This window comes from Lepidothrix coronata, unplaced genomic scaffold, assembly GCF_001604755.1.
Source record: "Lepidothrix coronata isolate B3197 unplaced genomic scaffold, Lepidothrix_coronata-1.0 Scaffold141, whole genome shotgun sequence".
Lineage (NCBI taxonomy): Eukaryota > Metazoa > Chordata > Aves > Passeriformes > Pipridae > Lepidothrix > Lepidothrix coronata.
In genome coordinates this window covers 2,471,615-2,485,323 of record NW_016690321.1, presented here as the reverse complement: position 1 = coordinate 2,485,323, position 13,709 = coordinate 2,471,615, and the positions used below count along the sequence as shown (strand labels likewise).

The 13,709-nt window shown below is 45.4% G+C and overlaps 1 protein-coding gene across 2 annotated transcripts in view; it reads left to right on the top strand.

Moving 5' to 3' along the window:
- Positions 1-13,709, top strand: part of CACNA1I (calcium voltage-gated channel subunit alpha1 I) — a 74,165-nt gene that overhangs the window by 6,337 nt on the left and 54,119 nt on the right. For both annotated transcript variants that reach the window (XM_017827711.1, XM_017827710.1), the window contains exons 2-4: positions 9,466-9,625; positions 11,813-12,128; positions 12,824-12,916. In XM_017827711.1, coding sequence (XP_017683200.1) covers positions 9,466-9,625; positions 11,813-12,128; positions 12,824-12,916 — 569 coding nt within the window. The remainder of the gene's footprint in view (positions 1-9,465; positions 9,626-11,812; positions 12,129-12,823; positions 12,917-13,709) is intronic.

Sequence of the window (13,709 nt, the reverse complement as noted above, 5' to 3'; positions counted from 1 at the left end):
ATCCACATGCAGCCAAAGTCTTGTGCAGGTTAGTACAGGTACAGGAGTGATGTTCTCTCACCAAAAAAGGTCACAAAGCACTTTTCTTTCCCTAGTCAGGCTGTGTGACACAAATGTATTGAAAGGCAAAGCTGCCAGCTTTCTGTAGGCTCTGTCCCAGACAGGTGGGCAGTGAAAGGATGGAGAGAAGCTGACAGGGAATGGACTTGACCAATGGGGTCAAGTTCAGTCTGTGTCCTCTGTTCCCAATCCAATCTCCTAGCCAAATGGAGCAAAGCACTCAATAGAGCAATGTGATTTATGCCTGGAGCAGACCATTAAAGGATGTCTTTCCTCTAAGAAGGGTACAGATCAGAGATGGAAACGTATTTAGAGCTGCAGTATCCTGTATGTGCAGCTCTCTATCAAGTCAGTCAAGCCCTAAATGCTCAGGCTTGCTCAGGATACAGGGAGCAGTGCAAAGGGGAGCAGAGCAGAATGAGGATCAATAGAGATGAGAGCAGAGAAGGAGCTTGGCTAGAAAGAGAAATGCACAGGAAGCAAACAGGGGGGTTTGCCGGGCACAGCATGTGAAGGTGTGATGCACCTCTGTGTGTAGGATAATGTATAGACAGTGTGGGGGGGGAGGGAGGGAAGGAAATCAAAACCAAAAGTCAAGGACTAGTATAAAGAAAATCTATTGACTCTCAGATAAATATGCTGGATGAGTTTGTGAATTGATGCTTCTCTGGACCGGTTTAAAACTGGTCTATCAGAGGCCCACATATTGTAGTGATGGAGGAAATCTTCATAGAATTATAGAATGGTTTAGGCTGGAAGAGACCTTAAAGATCACCTAGTTCCAACCCCCCTGCCATGGGCATGAACATCTTCAAGTAGACCAGGTTGCTAAAAGCTCCATCCAGCCTGGCCTTGAACACTTCCAGGGATAGAGCATCCACAACTTCTCTGGATGTTCCAGTACTTTACAACTCTCACAATAAAGATTTTTTTTCCTGTATCTAATTTAAGTCTTCGGTCACCGAAGACAAGTTGCAATTTTATTTACTTGTTGTCTGATCTCAGTGCTGTTTTTCATGTGGATTCCAAGTGTGTAATATATTGCCAGGTAATCATGGGAGAAAGTAATCTTTCCCTCTCTGAAGCAGTCCACTCAATTTCACTATTATTAGCAAGTATTCAAAAGTCACAAATTGTGTGCTTGTAGGTTATCAGATGGGTTTAAAGCTGTGAGATTTGAAAAAGCAAAAGGAAAACCAATCACAGATTATATTTCTTTTCCCCATGGCTTTCAGACCCTTAAATCTGTGACTCAGATCTTTTAGTCCTCTTTTTTTTTTCCCCCAAAGTAGTGGGGAATAGAAACTTCTTTTTTTGCTGTAATCTGGCATTGTCAAGTCATAACAATATTTCACACCTAAAGGTTTCTGCCATGCTTCCCAAGACTCACAATAAAAATCACAACAGTCAGTAACAGCATCTTGGAGTTTGTGTAAAGCAAACCCAGAAAAAAACAAAACAAAACAAAATCATAAAAAGACCTTTGTTGGAATCTTTCTTTCTTCCTTCTCCTGGAGGAGAACCTGCACAGCCAGAATTTTAAAAAATGCTCATTGCCTCACAGCTCCCATTGTGACAATTCTACTGCCTGTTCAAACAAGCTCAGCCTCCAGTGTACACAGCACTCATGAAAGCCCAGCCATGTATTTTGCTGCCTAAATGGGAGCTGAGCTGTTTTGCAAAATCTGTCCCATGGGACCTATCAAGAAATGGATACCATGGAAATGTGAGCAATAATGACAGTGTATTATGGGGTGAAAGATAATGTCATATTACACTAATGCAGATTACACTTAGTGTGTGTGGGCAGGGCAATTTACAACCACAACCTTAAATTTCTCTATCTTTGTGTATTTTGGGCCCGATTCTCCTGTTCACACTCATTTCACCTAACATCATGTCACTGCTTGCAGTAGAAAGAAACATGATTCATGCCAGTGACAGCAAGAGGAAATTAGCTCCCTTAAATCTGAACCAGAAGTTGCATTAACACTGTTTTACATAATATTTTGCATTATTCTGTCCCACTTACACAGCACTAGAGATGTGTAAAGAACTTGAGGATATTTATAGAATGGAGGCAAGTGGCTCACAGCCACAGCACTGAAGTTACCTTGCCTGGTGTTGGGTGACCCCAGCAATTCTGAAAGAAAAGCTGGCGCTGTATGTTTTTAATAGACTCTTCACTGAAAGTGAATGCAGTCATCATTGCAGTGATAAATGGGGAAAAAATGAGATTATTAGTGAATGAACTACTGTAGCAGGTGGTAGTAGGTGTTGCTTATTAGATGTTCAGTATTACAAAAAAGAACAGAACGACAGTAATCCCCCAGAGAGACACCTCTCTAAGAATTAATCTGACACCTGTCATCACTCTCCAAGACAAGGTTGCTTAACAGTCCAAAGCTTGCAAGGTGATAATGGAGAGAGAGTGAAGAAAGGGCTGCTGACTGAGACCTTTGCCTGCATTTGTTTCTGCTCATGTCACCGATTATGTGGCTACCAACCATGCTATGGTGGCACATACTGAATGTGAATGCTTTTGGTGGAGGAGCTTTCTGTCGTTATCCATGAAACCTCAGCTGGGCTCATAGCACCCATAACAAGGTGCAGCTTGCTGCAGAGCTTGGATGTCTCCTTCGTGGATGACAGAAAAGCCTGGACTGGGGCCATCCTTTTTCCAGAGATGTCAGCATTTAGGTGTCAAGACAAATTCGCTGGATTTCACCCTCTTTCTTGAGGCCACTGTAACCCTGGGGTCAGGTCTGCAATTAGGAGGCTTCACTTCTGAGCTTGCTTCTTCAAAACACCTGGAAGCTCCACCTGAGCCCCCTTTGGCAGTCTGCTGAGCACTGTGGCTATGCAGCACCCATGTGTTTATTTGCTCATCTTCCCCCTGCCCCAAGGAAAACTGTTTATCTCTGGTTTCATTTGCACTCTCTTTTTGGCAATTGTTTTAGCTGAATGTCTGTTGGGAGATGTTCTAAGTGGTGTATTTTATCTCCCCTCTTACTTTTCTTTTTGATCCTTATGTTGACCTGACCCGATCCATGCCTTGCTCTCCAACTGAAAAGAGGTGAGGTCTGTGTTAGTCCCTGGATCACAAGGGATTTGTTTCTACAGCCTTGGAGAAAGCTTAAGAGAGTTCTTTCTCTGTTATGAGTATACTCTAAGCATACTCTGGAAAGCTCTGTTGTCCCAGCAGGGGGAAGCTCTGGCCAACAGTTTTTTTCTGGAGTTTTTTGCCTCAGGCTTAACTTGAGGAATACTTTAAAGGTAAGGGCTGAGGAAATTTAATCCTTGAACTTGATTCAGTATTCTAAGGGAAGTCACTGTACCAAGATGAGGCTTGATGTGCCCATGTTACTGTGAAAATGAACAACAACTCTTTGTACTGGCTGAAGCTTTATAAGTGCTGGAAATGTCATGTTTTGATATTTTCTGTGGTCACACTGAGGAGTGACAAATATTAAAATAATTTGAGGTTATGTTATGAACAGGCTGTACAGGATGTGTCTGAGCCAGTTAGAGCTGCTAGAAGGCTTTGCTTGTCTATAAGGCTAAAGTGAGGAATTTCTGAGGAACTTAACCAGTGCTCCTGAACTATGGATCATGCTGAAAATCTGCAAGTGCAAAACCCCCAGCTCTAAATGTATCCTACAAGGGTACAAGGCAAGGGAGACAGCAAACACCAGGAACTTGACTAAGAGATCAATGGGAAGACTTTGCTCATCTCTGAATGAGGCCAGTGTGTCTGGGGCAGTTTTTCCATAGCAGCAGAACTGGCTTAAGGTCTCTCACTGTCTCATATCATCAACTGGACCTGCCTTTCCATAGAGTTCATTTAATTTGGGTCTGGCTATCCATCTGGACATGCTCTCCTTGCATTGGTGATGGTCTGCAACGTGAATGAGGCTGGATTTGAAGCTTGAGGACAAGGCACCCGGAGCTGCGCACCAGCTGTTCCAGCTGAGCTCATTTCACTTACACTTGTTGTTTGCAGGAGAGGCCTCAGTTAGGAGGAATGCAGCAAAGGGAAAAGGTCTGTGTGGCGGGGAAAGCTGTGAGTTATAGTATCAGTGAGCTTGGCAGTGTGTCTACTATTGGACAAACAGCTGACTGGTGTCTCTTTGCAGCAGTTTGGCTCCACAGTTTAGCTGATGTTCAGGAATGTAATGTGTGAAATGATAGCTAAACCTCAGATCAGCAAGAGATCAATGAGAAGGGCCACAAGCTGGAGCACCAGCTTGCACTGTGCACAAAAAATGAAATTATTTTAACTACAGGCATTGGCTGCAAAAAAAAAAAAAAAAAGGTGCATTTCTTTCAGTGTACTTTCTGCATAACCTATCTGCTGGAATGGTTCCTCAGTTCTGAAAATTTCCATAACAGAGCATGCACAGGAAAATCCTGCCAACCACATGCTAGCGGGATGGACTGCCATGTGTCCTGGGGCAGGGGAGGAAGGAAAGAAGGCACGCTTGGACAAGCAGCCTGGCCGAGGAACATAATGACACTTCACTCTCTGCATTCTGCAAAATATCCTGCCAGCTACGGTCACAAGTGCTGATGGGAAGGAGATTTGCTTTTGCTCCAGTTAAAATGACAATGGGTGGCTTGGTTCACGATGCAGATGAGATGGGTGCTGAGAATTATGTTCTCTTCCATCTGGTTTACTCAGAGCAGGGGAATGATGCTTCAAACAGCTATCTCCTTTTGACTTCACATGCATTAGCTTTCTCCCTCACTCTATAGCTGGGTAGGATTTGAAAGCCTCAGAGGTGAGCGAGATATAAGAAACCAGAAACAACAGGATTTCTCACCCCCTCCTGAGCCAGGCCCCCGTTCAGATCACAGTGTGATTAGCACTAGGGAGTGAATCAGCTCAGCTGTCTGCCCTCACTCTGGGAAAGAGGCAGGTGGAAAGAAGGCGAAGTGACAGAGCGATGCTGAGCAGGGGCAGGCGGGGCGTGCCTCCGGGCACACCTGCACTGCACAGCCGGCTCTGGCTGCTCGGAGCCTCCTCGCCAGCCCTGCCCCGGCTGCTCGACCCCGCCGGGCCGCTGTGCCCGGGGCTGCCACGTGCCAGACGAGTCTGCTTGGCTGTGACGGCCGGGCTAACCAGGGTTGATGGCAAGTGTCTGGAGGGAGCGAGGGTCACTGAAGAGTTTGTCAGGAAGGGCCTCTGGATGCTACCGGGGTGAGACAGACGATTTCCTTTTTTTACAGACCCAGGAGGGAGCTTAAAGACAGCTGAGGCCTGTGCTTCCTGCTGCTAGCTCACTTCCTGGTACTCCTTTCACCCTCCCACCATTTTTTATCCCTGTAACATACTTTGCCCCATCCACTGCTGTGTTTGAGTGGTGGCTTTGCTCCTGCAGGATATCCTATCAAGATTAGCCCTGCCAGCAAGGTACAGTCGAGCACCCTTCTCTACCCCTTGCCCTAGGGCACGGGAAAGCAGCAGGGAAGCATTATGTGGGCATTGTTTCGTGGAGATCCTTCCTTGGATGCGCACAGCTGAGGCCATTTTGTTTCTTTCTTTCCCTTGGTCTCCTTGTGAGAGTGAGTGGAGAAAAGACCTTTCAGAGCCCACACCTGGCACTCATGAATATTTCATGTTTCTTGCTTTTCTTTCTCTTGAAGAGCAAAACCTTTTCATATTTGATGCCCTGGAAGGCTGTTTGGTTGCTGAATGTTACTTCATCAGTGCTCTCCCTCCCTGCTTTTCCTCCAGACTGCCCAGTCCTTCTTCCTTTCTCTTCTTGAGCAGCATCTTCTTTTTTTAAAAGGATGCTTAGGAAAAGGTCACTGTCCCTTTCATATCCCTTCCTTGCTGTGAGCCAGCATGGCTTCTGCTCTGCCAATGGTAAAGGATAAATGGGGATGTGAGTAAAGGCAGCACTGGGGAGGGAGGCCAGGAAATGTGTGCACATAAGCTGAGGAGCAGCACAGAGGCAGAGAGGAGTTGTAGGCACAGCAAGAGAAAAGTAAAGTGACAGAGGCAGCAGAAGGATTTTGCTGAAGAACTGGTTTTCCAGCACCTTACAGAATTTGTCATGCAAGATGCACTGGTGTTGCTGTGGGTGACAGCTTGTCCAGCGAAGGCCCTTTGGAAAAAGGGAGGCATCCCAGTTCCCCAAAACAGAATGCTCCCGCAGCTGCACTGACAAATATGCCTTCTGCCCATTTCTGTTGCCCAGCACTTGCTTTAAAGACCTCATTATTTTGGCCTCCAGGCTCTAGAGTATATCCTCCCCTATTATCCTTAGGCTTTTTAGCCTTTCTCCCTCTTTTCCCTTGTAGTGTTTGAGGAACCAGGGACTGTTTGCAACTGTTTGCTTCCAGTCAGGCTGCGTAGACCCTGAAACACTGTGAGTCCTGCCTGAGTGGGGTGCGTTCCCTCCTGCCCATGAAGGTGTTCAGACACCTGGCAGTGAGGGCCTTTCCTTGGAAACCTGCAGCAGATGCCCTAGCTTGGCTGCTAGACCAGTCCATTCCTTCCTGGGGGATGGAGGACTGCAAAGAACTAGCCACAGACAGACTGGGTTGCTGGCTCAGGAGTGAATAGGGAGGCTGAGAAACCTTCCACTCAGAGTTCCCATGGTGACATACAGACACAGCACCAAAATGCCATAGCAGAGGACGGGGCTCAGGGACTCTGGCCTGAGTATTGCAGGTGGCAGGGGAGGCTAACAAGGAAGGAAAGAAAGGTACTGAGGTTGTATTTACACTGTACCTTTCATCTATGTGGAAGTAATAGCTGAAGTACTGCCACTAACTGGGTGAACTCAGCCAAGGAGGTCCATTTGATGGACCAAACTGATGCATCTGGTGAGAAACAGGTTCTCAGAGCAGTTGCTTTGTAGTTTAGGTCAGGAAGCAAAGGAGGCTTTGCATAAAGTGAAGCGATGGATTTGTTTTAGAGATACTTGGCCCATAGGAGAATTGCAGTTGATATTTGGATGAGTGTAGCTTCCGCGTTCCTGCTTTTGGAAGAGCCAGTCTCATACCCACAGTCAGCATAAATGGGAAGAGAAAGATGAATCTGTTTTAACAATGAGATTTTAAAAAAATAGACATTTAGTTTCATTTAGACTTAGAAGTGGAACCTATCAATGCTGAAAGTCTTTGTGATGTAGAAAAGATGCCAAGTGATGGGTCCACCTGCCAGTTCTTGGGTCATGGCCCCAGGTACCCAGAGGGCCTATCATGAGGGCATTAGCTATGATCTTGGTTCTGTGGTTAGCATAATCTTGTACCATCAGTAATCCCTCTGAGAGTCAGGATGGACAACGTATGGGTAGGCAGGGATGTTTCCAAGAGAAAGGCAGACAAGTTTCATGAGTCATTTGTCTTCTCTTGGAACATGGACAAAATCAATATTTGCAAATTATGACCCAACAAGTGTGTTGTCTGTAAAATTCTGGTGACAATGTCTGTTTTATCTGTTCTGTGTTTCAGCATAAGGACAGTCTCCTTCTTGTCATTACCCAGCTCTGAAATGGAGCTAGCATCGATTATTCTGAAAAACATCACCCCCTCTTGCAGTGCTACTGGCACAGCTTCCCATGTCACTTGGCTCTCCCTAATGTACTGACCAGGACAGTTTATGAGAACTACAGAGTTCATGCTGTGAAGCAACGTTAATGCTGGGAACATGCTGTACTGCAGTGAGGGTACATGGTCCTGAAGTCAAAGTGCTATCCAGAGTCTTTCTCCAGGGCCTGACAGGTCACAGCGACTGGCAGCAGAGTGCTGTGGCTCTGCTGTTGGACTTTGTGTGGTGAGAGATCAGACAGCTGTCAGTGACTCATGGCAGGTCCATGATCCCCAGCGAGTGACTGGAGCTGTGCCTCTGCACTACCGAGTTACTGATGTACTTGTCTGGAAGCTGCCTTACGTGGTGACCAGTGACACACCTGGGCAGTCATGCAGCAGGGCTTAGCTACTGCTCCACTCCCTGACCTTAGAACTAATGCCATTGTTCCTTGTCCTTCATGATCCCGTGTAGCCATCATTAAGCATCTTCTTCCTACACATTGCCTACAACTCCTGTCTATTCCACCCCTATTTGTCCCCAAAACTTTCCCTGCTAATATAAACCAGTCTGATATCCCACATCTGTCCCACATCTCCCTCTCCTTTCAGTGTGTGTGCATCCCACGCCTGCATACCCCACTGAAGGCACCGCTTCCCTCCCTTCTCTGTGGCATGAACAGTCCAGGGAATAGACATGGAACACAATGTGTAGCATCATGTGGCTAATTACTTGATGCTGGGCACACAAGGGGGATTATCCTGTGCCTCAAAGGGCTGTCAGAGAATCCTAATCTTATCTTTCCCTCCTCTTTCCCCTTCTTCTGCCATCTGAAGTAATGAACTGGTTATAAATACCTAATTAGCTAATTATTTTCTGGCCTATATGGAACATCTTCAGTGAAGGAAGTCCCTGGGCACTTGGGGGAGGGACCTCCATGGAGGCGAGACAACCTCATGAGGTGTGTGCAGGGGTAAAGGCAGTATGGGATGCTCAGAAGAATTTCCAGACTTTCAACATCCCCAGAGAGCAGAGGAAAAGTCATTAGCTCCACGGAGAAATGAGCCTATCTTTACCCCTATTTGCAGCTGTGTGAGCTGAAAAGCCAGGGGCAAAATAAAACTACAGAAATAATTCATTAGGTAATTAGAAATTTTTTAAAAAATGGCTTTTTGGAAACATTTGCTTTGGGCAGAGGTTCTGTGCGGGCAGAGGTTCTGTGCTGGCAGCATTTCGGGCTGTGCCTGCTACTTTTGTGTTCCAGTCCTGTTGGGGCAGGAGGACTAGCCAGGGAACTGTCTCTTGATAATACTGTCACTAAGAAAACCAATATATGCTGGTTTATATGTGATAGAGAGGTTCCTCCCACTGGCAGGCTGGCCTTAGTCTGTCAGTACAATTCTCACAGGTTGCAGCATGCAGTTGTTGAACTGGGATGGCTTTCAGTCCTAGACTGAGGATGGGGCCGTTGAGCTGCGTCTTTGGGACAGTCCTCACTCTGTTGTTTTTCTGCAGGGAAAGGAGAAGCAGGGGGTATCAGTCAGATAGCTGATAGCACCAAAAGTCTCATTCCCCTTTCTTCTCTCTGCTGCAGATGGAGGCTGAGGGTTAAGAGATCACAGCATCACAGCAGCTCTGCTGGCTGCCTGTCAGTAAAGGTTAGGACAAGAGAGGGCAATAACCATAAATCTAGCCTGGTTTGGACAGTAGCTAATTTCTGACACTCTGCTTTTATCTTCATGTGGCTTTTTTTTTTTTCTGCATGTCTTGTAAACTTCTTTCCTTTTCTTTTCCTTCCCTTCCTCTCTCCCTTTCTCTTTCTCTGTCCCACACTTGCTCCTTCTGGCTCTCTTTTTCCTTTTCAGGCATGCGCATCCTTGTGAACTTGCTCCTGGACACCTTGCCCATGCTGGGGAACGTCCTTCTTCTCTGCTTCTTTGTCTTCTTCATCTTTGGCATCATCGGGGTGCAGCTGTGGGCTGGGCTGCTCCGCAACCGCTGCTTCATGGAGGAGAACTTCACAATGTGAGTGACTGGGAGACAGTGTCTCCTTCCTTTCTTCCAGGAATGTTTCTCTTTTCCCTTCCCCGCTCTTGTCTTCTACTGCCTGGCTCTCTGTGTATCACTTACTCCAAAAAGCTGTAGGGTGATAGCGTGCAGAGTGTTGGTCGTGTCTTGCAGTGGTAAGGGAGGGCAGGCAAAGACAGCTGGTTTTCATCTGTCTTCACGGTTCACAGAAGAACAAGGCTGGGCTCATTTGGGTTGGATCAAGGCACAGGTTAGCATGGCTGCCTCCTCCAGCCATGTCCAGTAATACAAGATGCTGCTCCTACACCCAGAAAGAATTGAAACTCTGAAACACCAGCCATGCTGTCTTTCTTCTGAACTTGCTCCCTCTTCAGAAAACAACACACAGAGGAATCTTACAGAAAGCCATAGCACTGCCTGATGCTTCCAGGGTCATCTTTGGCACCTCCAAGATAGAGCTGAGGTCACTGTTTGAACAGTAGTACATTACCTTTGGAGACTTTAGAGGGACACTGGGAAATTATTGGAAAGCTTCAGGAGTAGAAGCGCATGTGAGTGGTGCCATGTGGAGGGTATGGAGGGCTGGGGGAAGAGGTATCCCACAGCTGGGTTAGCAGAAGTGAGAACATCTGAATGCAAAGAATGGCTGTTTGAATGGGACAAAAAACTCATGGGGAAATGTGAGCACAGTTTGGGCAGAGCCTGAAGTCACACGGGGGTCAACTACAGGTATCTGGGGGTTTAGGGGCAAGTCTGCAGAACACAGCTTTACTCCTCTCCACAGGCAGTGGGGTAGTAAAGCTCCCGCCTGCCATGAATTCTCCAATTACCCATTTTCAGGGTACAGCTCCTCCTGTTGACTTTCTGACTTAGGCAGATCTCAGGCTTTAAAATGTTTTCTTAAAATCCTATGCTAATCCCAGATGTGCTATCAGTTTAGACTGCTTTAAAAAAAGCTAGAACTGTAGATCAGTTTAGACTGATTAAACAGTTCTGAAGCTTGGGGAAAAAAAAAGTGTGAAAATACAATCTGTAGAACAGAGTGGAGCTGGAGAGTAGGAGCTGCTTAAAGCAGGCATTTCCTGTGATTATTTATTCCTTGGGGGAAACTAATGTTTAGGATGATTGTCCTTTATGTAAATCAGGAGTAGTACTACTTTAATGAGTGTAATTAAATCTGTGCAGAGTTAATGTAACTGAGAAGTGAATTGGTGCCACAGCCTTCAAAGTGACAGATATTAGAAAATCTTTGGCTGACCATTACTAGAGAAATCAATTCTGAAGGTACCTAGTTCACCAGTTATGAGGATGAGTTACGACAGATCTTTGTGGTTTAGTCCTGATTAGTTTAGAATCAAAGACTTTCTGTCTTTTTCATCAACAGCTGTCCTCTTCCAGTGACATTTAGTGCAAAAGTCTGCATTCACAAAGTGTGAAAGTTATATATTGTAACAGTGCAAGGACTACACCAGATAAAGTTTAATCAAAAAAAGTTTAATCTCCACCTTTCACTTTCCTGATCATTAGCTCATCTGCAGCTAGGCAAGCATAGATTATTTTAACTGTTTGTGCATTTGGAAGGTGCTTGCATTATTTGGAAAAAGGCACGTGAACTTGTCATGAAACATTGCACCCATAATGCCAGCTGCCAAGGAAGAGTCAAAGTTAAGGTTAAGTCAATTTTAACTTTGCATTTCCAGATTTTAGGGCTTATCTGTGCAGCCTTAATTATGCACGAACTGGATTTTTTCTTTTTTTAGAAGTACAGAGGGCTCACTGCCAAATGTTACAGAACGTGTCTATCAACAGTTACATATATGAGCACATCACCGTAAAGCCTGATGAACTACCTTAATATCGTTGCCTCTGATTTAGCTTGATGCTAATGGAGAGAGTGATCAGACTGCAAATTTCTGCATTCCAGCTTTTCTTCATCTCCATGCAAGCAGATTGTATAATTTGGCTTCAGATGATCTGATGGAAGACAAAACTCTGAAAACTGGGGACTGACCCCGGAAATTTCCTGTTTTTCAGGAGCCTTGTCTTCCTTTCCCATAAACCTGGAAATCCCTTACCCAGTGCAGTCTCTGTGTCAGAATGGGAGCTCCCAGCTTCACCAGTGTCACTGATGGGAAACTGTCTGTCACAGAAAATTTATGACCATGGGTTTTTTTACTCTTGCAGACAAGGTGACGTTGTCTTGCCCCCCTATTACCAACCTGAGGAGGATGATGAGATGCCCTTTATCTGCTCACTGTCAGGAGACAATGGAATTATGGGCTGTCATGAAATACCCCCACTGAAGGAGCGAGGCCATGAGTGTTGTTTGGACAAGGATGATTATTATTACTACAATTCAGTGCGGCAAGAGTTCAATATCAGTGGCATGTGTGTCAACTGGAACCAGTACTACAACGTGTGCCGTACCGGCAACGCCAACCCGCACAAGGGTGCCATCAACTTTGACAACATTGGGTATGCCTGGATTGTGATATTTCAGGTAAGTCCGAGTCAGCCTTCTAACAAGGCTCAAGCTATTTTTCTTTTTTTCAAACTCAATAGTTCTGGGCTCCAGTGCTGGTTTCTGCAGCCTGTGACACAGATGCTGAGACTAAAGGGCCTAGTAACTACCCTAGCAAGGGAGACAGCCTGCACACCATGAACGGTGTTCCTGAAGATGGGGAGGGACATAGAGCAATTACAGACCCTTGCTAAAATAATCTGCACTCTTCAGGCTGACTCGTACAAGTTTCCTCTTCAATGCAAACTGCTATAGTAAAGGAGTCCTTTTTTTTCCCTTTTTTTTTTTTTTTAATTCCCAGCGTGCGTTGCAGATGGGAGCTAAAAATCCATGCCTTTTTACTTTTCCTCCGGCTGTACGCAGTGTCCAGTCCAAGGGGCACAGAAACCTGCTGCAGGTTCTCTCCCGCTGCGATCCAGGGAAATGAACTATTTTAATGAAATATTCCTGCTGTGGACTAGAATGATCTCACAGGCTTTGACAGTATGCCAGTGTCACCAAGCAGTACCATGCTGATTTCCTGAAATGGAAATTTGGCTTCATTGAAATGAATTGTTGTTTCTCACCTTTCTTGGGTTGCAACAGCTCTACCAGTATCTGTCTGTATACAATGTGGAATGAGCTCTGGAAGCCCACTTCCCTCCTGTTTCTCTTGTTGTTGTTTATCTTTGCAGGTGATCACACTGGAAGGGTGGGTGGAGATCATGTACTATGTGATGGATGCACATTCCTTCTACAATTTTATCTACTTTATCTTGTTGATAATCGTAAGTATAAGACTTGATGAATGTCAGCAATGCAGGCTAAGAGCCTACAAATAACAGGTCTGAGATCAACATACATACTGGGGAAGCAAACTTCTGGGAATCTCGGAAATCCGGCTAGTTGATTTTCACCAAGAGTCTGTGGCAGAATCACAAACATAGTTGTCGGCCAAGTTATTATCTTTTACTCCAAAAATATCCTTAGGATTGATTTCTGGAGTTCTATGTACCCAGTGTAGGGTAATGTTCTCATTAGCAGATCTTCTTGCAAAGTAAGTTCCCCAAACCAATTGGCTCAAAAGAACAGAAAATAATTTCTTTATCTGCCCTTCTACTTGGTCTCTTTATACATTTTAAGCTCTTGAGTAATTTTTGAAGCATGTTGAGCCAGCAGTTTTTGGCAGCACCTGGATTTCTCAGGCTCAGAGTCTCAGATTCACATTTTGTTAGATTCAGGGTCTGTCACACTGAATTACTTCCTCACCATGAACAAAAAGGAGCTGCTGCTCCAAAAGTGTCAGCAGTCCAAAATAAACTGGCTGTGTGAGATCCCTTGTGGATGGTGGGGATGGAAAGAGAGAAGTGTGTCCATGATGAGAATTTAATAAGCAGTTTATAAGCCCTGTGGATTTACACAAATAAAGTCTGAAGGTTGGTTTTCTGTAAGGATGTTTGCTGTCTGTACCTGGGAAGAAAGGTGAGAAACATGGTGCTGTTGCCTCTCCATTCCTCAAGCCTCCTCACATAACTGCGTTTTCTTCGAGGGAATATACTGTTTCTGACAAGGAAGGGTTTT